Source organism: Theropithecus gelada, chromosome 2, assembly GCF_003255815.1.
Source record: "Theropithecus gelada isolate Dixy chromosome 2, Tgel_1.0, whole genome shotgun sequence".
In the NCBI taxonomy this organism is placed as follows: Eukaryota; Metazoa; Chordata; class Mammalia; order Primates; family Cercopithecidae; genus Theropithecus; species Theropithecus gelada.
Window position 1 is genome coordinate 175,074,392 of NC_037669.1, and position 10,121 is coordinate 175,084,512.

General features: G+C 43.3%; 1 protein-coding gene across 1 annotated transcript; it reads right to left on the reverse strand.

Moving 5' to 3' along the window:
• Positions 1–6,760: 6,760 nt before the first annotated feature.
• LOC112619420 (collagen alpha-1(XI) chain-like) lies at positions 6,761–7,730 on the reverse strand. The gene is made up of 2 exons (XM_025377389.1): positions 7,098–7,730; positions 6,761–7,021 (listed from the first exon to the last, which is right to left on the reverse strand). The coding sequence occupies exons 1-2, from the start codon at positions 7,641–7,643 to the stop codon at positions 6,761–6,763; spliced, it is 807 nt and encodes a 268-aa protein (XP_025233174.1). The 5' UTR covers positions 7,644–7,730.
• Positions 7,731–10,121: the final 2,391 nt, after the last annotated feature.

Here is a 10,121-nt window from a genome sequence, read left to right on the forward strand (position 1 = left end):
GATCACGCCATTGCACTCCAGCCTGGGCAACAAGAGCAAAACTTTGTCTCAAAAAAAAAAAAAGGAAAAAAAAAAATCCCCAGTATGGCAACCAGGAATCCAAGCTGAGAGGCCCAAATCAAAGGGCACAGAAATAATCACATGCGGGAGATCATAGGAGAGGGACTGCATTTCTGAGCACCACACCTAAACATTCGGAAGCACCAGTTGTCAGAACTAGCTCAGCAACGCTGACATTCTGCACAAGATCCAAGGAGCCGAATGGGCCAGCTCACTAAGGCAGAATTGCTCTGACATTGCTTAGGCAGAGTGTGAGTGCTCTTCAAACTGAAAAGGCCTGGAAACATCTTTGGGTGACCCCAAAATTAAAGTTCAGAATCCTGGGAATTCTTATGTCCCCAGACTACATGTAAACTTTTAGTTCTCTGTTAAGAAACATGTGTGTTTGAGCAAGTAAAGGGTGATGCATCTTCCAAACATTGCTCAAGACAACTATTAGGGTTTGTGGCTTCATTTTATTACGATGTCAGCAAAGGTGTAGAAACACAGAACCGAGTTTGGCCCTTTTAGTTCATCACTGAAGGAGTAAATATTTTTGTCTTCTTTCATCCTCACACTGCTCCCTCCCTTCTGAACTGGATTGATGTGGATCATGAAGAAACTTGCCCTCCGTTTTTGAGAAAATGACATCTGAGTGAGGTGGGTCTTAAGAAGCCCTCATGAAATTCAAGATGTTTTGAATGGCGTCTGAGCTCCAGGCCAGCCTCCTGAAATCATATTATCTGAAGTCCCTTGGAGTTTCTTTCCTAAGGACAACAACAGTCTATTTATTGGTTTCAGTTGCTATGAAGTGACCATCCTGCAGAAGTGAGGCTGTTGCCCTTAGCTACACATTTCTTTGTGGGAATAATTTTGAATCACACAGTACCAAATCAGCAGCTGGGCAAGGCACAGACCCTGATGAAATATTTTCCTAGTGTTAGCCTCCTTTTATAAGGCAGGTTGTGGCTAATTCAGCTTAGAAGTGATACACGTCCTTTTTCAATCAAAGAAAAGGGCTGACTTTATTTTAACACTATCCCCTTCCCTCTCTAGTAGGGATTTGCTTATTTTTATTCTGCCTTCCTGAGGTGTGTTAGTTAAAACAATAATCCAAATCTCCGGAAGAATTTTTTTTCCTGATCATACCCACCTTACATGGTTATTGAAAGGATTATAGGGTATAATGTACAGAGCACACATAAGCAATGATAGGCAGTGCAATTATAAATGTGGTGGTTGTTGTTATTCTTATCCCAGAGAAGAGAAAGCTTGAGGGGGCTGGTTTCTGTTTTCAAATCATGAGTGTTTTTGTTTTATCCCCTCTCCTCTCATCTCACCCCATGCCATCCCATCTCATTCCATTGGTTCCATAGATATTTAATATCCAAACTAAGTGTTGAGTACATTTCTATTTTGAATTCCATTTGCTATCTTCTGGTACTGTTAACTCTATGATCTCTCTTTTATTTTGTATTTCACCTTCCATTTTGAGAGTAATCTGCAAGTTTTGATATTTACTTTCAACATAGATGCACTCAATGTAATCAACTTTCCATTATACGCCAACAAGATGCTTGGGGTGGGGGCGATGTCTTTATGTATCCTGTACTCTGAATCCATTTGCAGTCTTTTGTCTCATTTTCTTAAAGCAGTTTCCAAATGCATTCTATGTCTGCTGATGTTTGAAAAGGCTGTAAAATTAAAGCTAGGCAATTATGAATACTATGAAAAAGGTTTTGACAACTTTTGGTGGCATTTAATTCAAGTTAAACTCCTCTCATTCAAAATAATAAGCATAATGTTACTTATTATGTAAATGAGGTGGCAAGGCAGATGTTTTTCTTCCTGGTGCATTCACTGGGGATTAATACATACAAAAGCTGAGAAGGAGGGGCTGGTGTGTAACCTGGGAACTCAAATAAGGGTTGAGCAAGAGGAAAGATGATTACTCTTGAGCTGTGCTGTTCAATAGTGGAGCCAATAACCACACAAGGCAATTTAAATTTAAATCGATTAAAATGAAATAAAATTAAAATTTAGTTTCTCAGTCATATTAGCCAATTCATTTGTTCAACAGCCACATGTGGCTGGTGGCTACTTATTGAAGAGCTCATATAAAGACCATTTCTATCATTGTAGAAAGTTCTACTGGACAGGGGTGCTAAACCTAGAAGGATTGAAACAAAGGGAAGGATGCTTGTAGATTCCTCTACCATTGGAACTTTACCCATAAGAGTTCCACAAGCTTCTCAGAATGGATGAACATCCACGAAGAGCCAAGAGATGTAACAGGTAGGATTAAGTGGCTGTTATATATATTTTTTTGGTATATTACGGGGATACACTACAGCTGTGCTTCTCAAACTTTAAATGTATATACATATCACATGGGGATCCTAATGTGCAGACACTGATTCAGTAGGTCTGGGGTGGGGCCTGAGAGTCAGCATTCATAAACAGCTCCTAGGTGATACTGATGAGCACCCAGGTGATGATCTGTGAATTGCACTTTGGGTAGCAACGTGCTAAAGCCCTTAACAGCAGAGACTTGATTTACAGCAACATCCCTGAAGATGGTTAACCAATCTGACACAGGAATCTTTAATCACTGCAGGCTGGTGCCAGGGTACATCTCATAGCCACTTAAAATTGAATCATTTCACATCAAAGTCCTGCTGGAGAAAGCAGAAGCTGCTGTCATGTTACCAAGAAGGAAAAATGGCTCATCGGAAAATACTGAATACACTAATTTGAATCTATGACAATTGGGATAGTACTCTACCTTTCTAGGTCTCCATTTTTGCAGATTAAGAACTTTTTTTAAAAAAAAACTAGCATAGAAGAAACTGCTGCTCCATGGAAACACTGATTTGCATACATAAAAATTCAGTCTGTAGACATCCTTCTCAACCTTGTCTGCACAATTGGAATAACCGGGGGGAACTTTTAAACATTAACATGTTAGATTTCACCCTCAGATATTTCAATTTAATTGATTGTGGGGGAGGAAATCAGTGTTTTTTGAACACTCCCCAGGTGATTCTCACATGCAGTTGCAGAGAATCTTTGATCATAACAGTGGATCTGAAACTTAAGCATGCATCAAAATCATGCCTTGTGAAAACATGGATTGCTGGATCTCACCTCTAGAGTTTCTGATTTGGTAAATCTGGGATGGACATTAGAGTGTGCATTTTCAGCAAATTCCCAGGTGCTACTGCTGCTGGTTTGGGGCTCACACTTGGAGAGTCACTCACTGACTTAAAGCACTGTTTCTCAATCTTGGCCACACATTGTAATCACCTGGAGAGGTTTAAAAACTACTTGTGCTTAGATCCCACCCCAAATATTCTGATTTAATTTTTCTGGGGCCTAGTAGTCTGGGCATTGAAGATTTTTAAAAGTTTCCCACATGATTAAAACGTGAGAAACATTAATGGTAATAAAGCAAACCCATTAGGTCTGGGGACTAGAAGCACTGGCTTTACCTGGATGTTTGTTAGAAATTTAGAGTCTCAGAGCCAAACCCAGACCTGCTGAATCATAACCTGCATTTTGACAACATTTTCCGGGTGACTTCATATACATTAAAGGTGAGAAGTACTACACTAGATAGCCTTTTAAAGTAACAATTTGTTGATCTGTGTGATTTAAAGAAATTCTTGTAATAATTTTTTATAGTTCCTAAAAATATTGGGGCACATAATTTGGTCCAAACTCACTCCAAATTATTGTAGCTGTATTAGATTGCCACTGCACAGACAAGCACTTGTCAGTTTCTGTTTGCCTTGCAACCGAAGACGTTAGTTATCCCAGCAGAAAGAAACTGTGGACTTTCAAGTCTCAAGTAGAAAGAAGGTCAAGAATAACCAAGTCTTTAAGGAACTAGTTCCACATACTTTCATAAAGTTTATTATTCAAGATTAAGTGCTTTTTAGGTTAATGCCTTTTGACTTTAGAAAACTGTATACTTTTATTACCAGAGATACAATATAGATAATTTTTTTTTTTTTTTTTTGGAGACCAAGTCTTGCTCTTGTTCCCCAGGCTGGAGTGCAATGGCGCCATCTTGGCTCACTGCAACCTCAGCCTCCCGGGTCCAAGCAATTCTCCTGCCTGGGCCACCCAGCAGCTGGGATTACAGGCGCCTGCCACCACGCGCAGCTAATGTTTCCATTTTTTTAGTTGAGATGGGGTTTCACCATGTTGGCCAGGCTAGTCTGGAACTCCAGACCTCAGGTGATCCACCCACCTCCGCCTCCCAGAGTGCTAGGATTACAGGCATAAGCCACCATGCCGGCCGATAAATTCTTATTTTATGAAACTTTTCATTATGCATCACTAAGATCCTGGAGGGTGAGAGGTCGTGGGGAATATAATGTCTTTAAAAAAATGTTTCTAAATTGTGTTTTCCTAGTAAGCCTTTCTTGGTAGTATTTCAGGGAAATAATGAGTGCCCATAGATGATTATAATGTAGAAAGACCAACCACGTGATGTGCCAGAGCACTGGCTCTTAAGCTTAAATGTTGCAGGAATCACTTGCTGGATGTAGATTCTGCTTCAGTAGGTCTAGGGTAGGGCCCAAAACCTTGCATTTCTAACAAACTCCCAGATGTTGGGAAGATTCTGGTTCATGGATCATACTCGGTAGCAAGGAGTTAGAGTGACTACTCTGCCAGGACACCTTTTTGTAAAGTCCCATTTCAGTGACTCAAAAAATCAAGAGGTCTGGTATAAATAGGAAGAAGGGTGATGTTGTTGAAAGTGCTGATTTACTAATTTAAATCATTTGGGAAGAGAAAGTCAAAGGTCAAAATTATTCACAGACCTATCATTAATGGAAAGTTAATTGAGAAATGAAGAGTCATTTAAGGCAACTGCAAAATAGTAACACAAATACCTCAGATGACTAGTAGGGCAAAATTTTCAAAATGTTGCAAGCTGTCTGCATGCTTGAAGTAGCAATTTACATGCATAATTAGGTGCAATCAACAGTTTTGAAATGTAATATATTTTCCGAGTCCATATTTACTTGTGACAGATGCTTAAAAAAACTACGTCCCCCAAAAATAGAGGGGCAGAAGGAGAAATATTTGCATTTAACAATGAGAGTCTTTAAAAGGACATGTCTAAATTTAGAACAAATTTAATTGAAGTATTGTATCTTTATTTTGATGTAATCTTCATTTAAGCCTTGAAAGAAGTTCACAAACATATTTTGGAAGTAGCAAGCATGGAAGAATAATAACTTACCAGTCAGCTATTCCTGCTGCTGTCTGAACTGACATATGATTTTTATTGCTACACTGTAGAAAAAAAAAAATCTGACACATTCAAACCTTTATTGCACAAAATATTATTGACTTTCTTCCTGTCTTCAGAAGGGGTTTCATTCTCTAAAGAGACCAAATATCTTTTAGGAAATTTAAATAAAGGTAATTTAAATTGGTAGCTTCTTTTTTGTAAATCAAGGTCTTCAGATGAACACTCAGTGTGAACTTGTATCATCTTACTGTTCTCAGTATAACAATGTTAGGTGCTCACTATGCACTAAGACCCTCTGCTAAGCACATTACACATATAATCTAATTTACCATTATAAACCTTCTCTAATGATTGTTGGTTTATTACCAGGTACTGGGGAGGAGCCCACTCTCTTTTCAACAATTCCCAATTGAGAAAATGAACTTGAAATCTGATTTTTAGAAAATGTGAAGAAAAAGAGAATGGGTAATTTGGTCCCTAAACTTTTTCTTCTTTTTCAAAAGCTTGTTCACATTGCATTACCCAGATTGGTTGTCTACACTGATGAAAGTGGAGCAATTAATTTCTGTCATACATGCAGAGTCAGATTAAAAGATAGCAATGAGGAATACAACCTAATGATGTGTTCTTGTGTAACTGCATCTATGGGGCAGTGTGTCTTGATATGTAAAAGTTGTGTTTAAGTTAATGCAAAGCATTCATGGGATGAGCAATGCAATTTTCCAGTTCCATCAAGCAAGTGTGATCTGTGATATATGTTAGGGGAAAAAAAAGCCATCCTCTGCTAAGAAACGCATGAATAGTTCATTAATCTGCTGATCCATTTGGGAGCATTATGGAACTCAAAGCCCAGAACAATGGGCTCTATTTAATATTGAACAGGTTCTTGATAACCCGCCATTTCTCTCCAGAGTCGCCTGAAGGTCCCTCCTGGACGTGCAGAGTTGCAGTGGCAGTTCCCGTGAAGTTGTAAGCTACTACCCAGGATCAAGTGGTGTTAAATTGAGAAGTCATCCTGATCACCTGACTAGTGGTGAACCCCGATTTAAGAATTTCCAAGCCTACCCTCGCCATCTCTAAATGTACAGACGCACCGCACTCCCTGCCCTGGGGTCACCACCGAAGCCTCCTGGTGGAGCCCTGCCCTGCTGAGGACGCTCTTCCAGCACAGAACTCGCCACCAAAAAGAGACGGCGCCCAGCTGGCGCCCGCCCCGGGCACATTGCAGTAAATGCCTGGCAGCGACTTCTCGCTTCTCCTTCCTCCTACCCCATCGACCCTCTGCTGCCGACCTTTACGCCAAACTCCGGCGCGCCGCGAGACTCGCGTCCTCCCTGTCCCCGAGGGGCCCCACCCCTTCCCGGTTCTAACCTGCGACCTGGCCAGAGGCAAGGGTAGGTCGACTTCCTGCCCGGAATTTGCCGTTGGCTTCTCCTTCTCTACTCCAGTTCTCTAGTGCAGGGCTGTGCGGCGCGGAGCCGCCAGCGGCAGAACAGACCCCGGAGCGGAGCTCTGGGATACACACACGCGCAGCCCGGAGGGACTGACCCCGGAGGCGCGCTCGGCCGGGGGAGGGAGGGGACCAGGGCCAGAGCGGAGGCGAGGGTCACCTGGGGTTGGGGGTGGGCGCACCAGCTCTCCGCACGCTCCTCTCTTTCTAGTCCTCGCCGCCACCACCTCGCACAGGTCGGAGATCCCTCCTTTCCTTGGCTCCTTGGCGTTGGGGAGGGGATAAGGCTGAGGGGTCGGCGCTTGGTCAGCGGGCGGGGACGGTAGATTTCACTTGCACCTGACAGTCCCTATTCTTGCCAGTTTCGCCGGGCAAATCCTGGCGACCAGGTTTGTTCTTCCAGCAACTTTGTTCAGAAGGTTGGTAGGTAGGGGAAACGCCGAGGGGCCCCAAGAGACGCCGGAAAGCGGCTCGGAGCGTGGGCCGGGCTGGAGAGCAAGTCCCCAAGCGGCCCTGAGGCTGGGAGCGCGGCCGGGAGGCGCCGCCGCCGCCGCCGGGATGCGCTCTGCTTAGCGGGACTGCCGGGGGCGCCTGAAGGCCAGCGCTCCAAGGACACGCGGCCACCCGCTCCTCGCGCTCCCCGGCCCAGACGCCGCCAGGGCCGGAGCCGAGCAGGCGAGCGGAGCTGCGGGGAGCGCGGGTGAAGGGTGGCAGGAGGGAGGGCGCGCGGGAGGCGGCCCCTCCTCGGCGAGCCATGCGTGCCACGGGCAGCTGAGGAGCTGCCGGTCGCCGCTGCCAAGTCTCCGCTCCGCTTTTGTCTTGCCCTCCAGTGAATGGGAAGATGGAGATGGATGTTGAGGGAGTTTCTCCGCGCCCGGAGCCCATCCCCCGCTCCCAGGGGGCTGGCGGAGCCTGCCAGGCGCCGCCACAGCCGCCCCAGCCCCAGCCGCCGCCGCAGCAGCTGGCTCAGGATGAACTGCCCGGCGAGAGTGCAGGCGCTGAGGACAGCGACGATCCCGAGACGAGACCCAACGGCGAGAAAGGAGAGAGCAAGGTAGGTCCACAGTGTTGGCGCTGTGCTACCTTTTGAACAAAACCAAGGAGTTGCTGTCGTGGCTGTCACTTTAACCCCTCCGCTCCCCAACCCCCTTCCCTCGTTTGTGTGGGGGTGGGGGTGGCAGATGTGAAGAAGGCTTAAGATTTAAGAGAATCCGTGGGCGATAGTGACTTTCCGAACTGGAGGGTATGTGTAGAAGTCTGTCCTGGTTTCAGGGTTCAGCGGTGTGTGCAGAGAAAAGTCTTCTGGTACACGCGGTGTGATGCTCTGGGCGAGCACAGCACCTCAGTAAAGCAGTGATGAGACCTTTGCTTGCCCTCGCAGTTTAACTGAGGCTTATTTGGATGATATAGGTCTAGGAGAAACAGTTCTTTAGGAGCTGCCAAGTGGCTTCTGAGACTCCTTGGAGGGTGGTGACATCAACCTAAAGAAAACAATGGGAGCAAAGTTTGGCTCATTTGCAGAATGGAGTGCCCTGCTTAACCCTGCTCTAAGCTGGAGGTCCTCCTCTTGACCTGGCATCCTCCTTCTAGGAGGGTAGAGATCAAGTGCCTGGTAGCAGATGAGCCCTACAAATCTTTTGCAGCCCTGCTGTGTCATTGTAGACCAGGGGATAGCTGCTACTTGCTGTGGAAAGAGGAGTTCTTCAGGTAATTGGATTCTAGTAAGAAATGGCTTGAATGTTATTTTCTGGTGCTGATGTCTCTTCCGCTGAGAAAATTGTAAAGTAGAGGAAATGGCATAGAAAATACTGCCTTGGTAGTATTAGTAGGGTGTGTTTATTACAGCTTTGTCTCTGAGCAGTCTTCCTTCACACACTGGGAGTTTAGTTTTGTGGAAGCTAATGTTGCTTTGTTTTATCTATATAAAGTGTACACTGTATATTTGTTAATATATTTTGAAACTGGCTGGTAATATTGGGGAAAAGTTGGTTCAACAAATCAGACTATTGGAACCAAATGAGCCAGTCAATCTACTTTCTCACTTCTGCTCACTTAAGGAAGTGTGCAGGAAAATGGGCACTTCTGCTAGTTAGAAAGGAATTGTGTGTCATGAAGTGCCCCTTAATGGAGATTGCCTTGGTTTCTGTTAGAGCTTTCCTAAGATACTAGTGGATTAAATAAATACTGGAAACATGTCGGGATCACATTGAATTGCTGTTCTGTGTTTGGAGACAGGCTCATTTAACAAGTTCAGATTTGCAAATGTTCAGAATTGTTTTGCATTTTGAAACTGAGCTAAGAATCAAAATTGTTGTTTATCTTCCAAAATCAATATTGTTATTTAAATGGAAGTTTACCAAGGAACTAGAATTTGAACACACTCTAGATGCGACCGGGGTGCCTTACAAATGCATACAAGATTTACATTGTGAAAACTATGATGAATTTTAATATTCTGATATCCTCAGCTTTCCAGTCGCTCTTGATTTCATGAATATTTAATTCTGTCATGACTGCATATTTACTACTTTAAATGACTGTCTGCGCTCAGTTTTATGAAATAACCATAACTGAGCATCAATTACCTAATTGAACTTTAAGTCTCTTTTGCAAAATAGGTGTGGAGAATAATTAAAATATACAGCCAGTACTGCCATTTCCATATTGTTGATTCATATGCCCTGAGCATGAGAAATTCCTGCCATCAGCAAAAATCTGTGCTTATTTGTTTCCCTTTGATGCACCATGCAGACTCTCTAACATTCTACCAGTTGTGAGGAATAAGGAAGGCAATGCACTAGAAATATTACAGCAGGTTAAAAGAGGACTGAAAGCGGGTTGATTACATTTAGTTAATTAGCACGTTCAGATAATTGAGTATTCTGATGATGTGATTTGCTTCGTGTTTGTCTGCGGTTTCTTGAGGTGGAAACAAAATACTACTTTTTTTTCTCTCCAGGTGTTTGTCTTAAAAAATTATGTTGCATCCTTCTCTTAACCTAGATATCAGCTGTGTTAACCCTTTGCTTGCCTCTGATACTGTCCTACTGGTTCTTTTGAGTCTGAGGATGGTTGCTGTGTTTCAGACTTTAATAACTGTTCTTGTCTTTGATGGATACTAAGGCAAGTTATAAATTGATTTTTCTTAGAAAATTCGTATTTCATTAGTAGGAAGTCCTTTGGATGTCTGACCAAATTATTCTATTAAAATATAAATAGAAGACAAACTGGTATAAAGTGAAATTGGGTTGTATCAAGCTGTTTGGGGTGAGGTGGAGGAGTTTATCACAGTATGGTTTTCAAACAGTAATATACAAACATAATGTACCAGATGATTATGTTTTCTTTTCATTAATGAGAGCA

Coding starts and splice junctions, on each gene's coding strand:
- LOC112619420 (XM_025377389.1), bottom strand. CDS start 7,643: ATGGGCTCCGGGCGCGGAGAAACTCCCTCAACATCCATCTCCATCTTC. Junction 7,022..7,097: donor GCAAGAATAGGGACTGTCAG/GTGCAAGTGAAA, acceptor CCCAACGCCAAG/GAGCCAAGGAAAGGAGGGAT.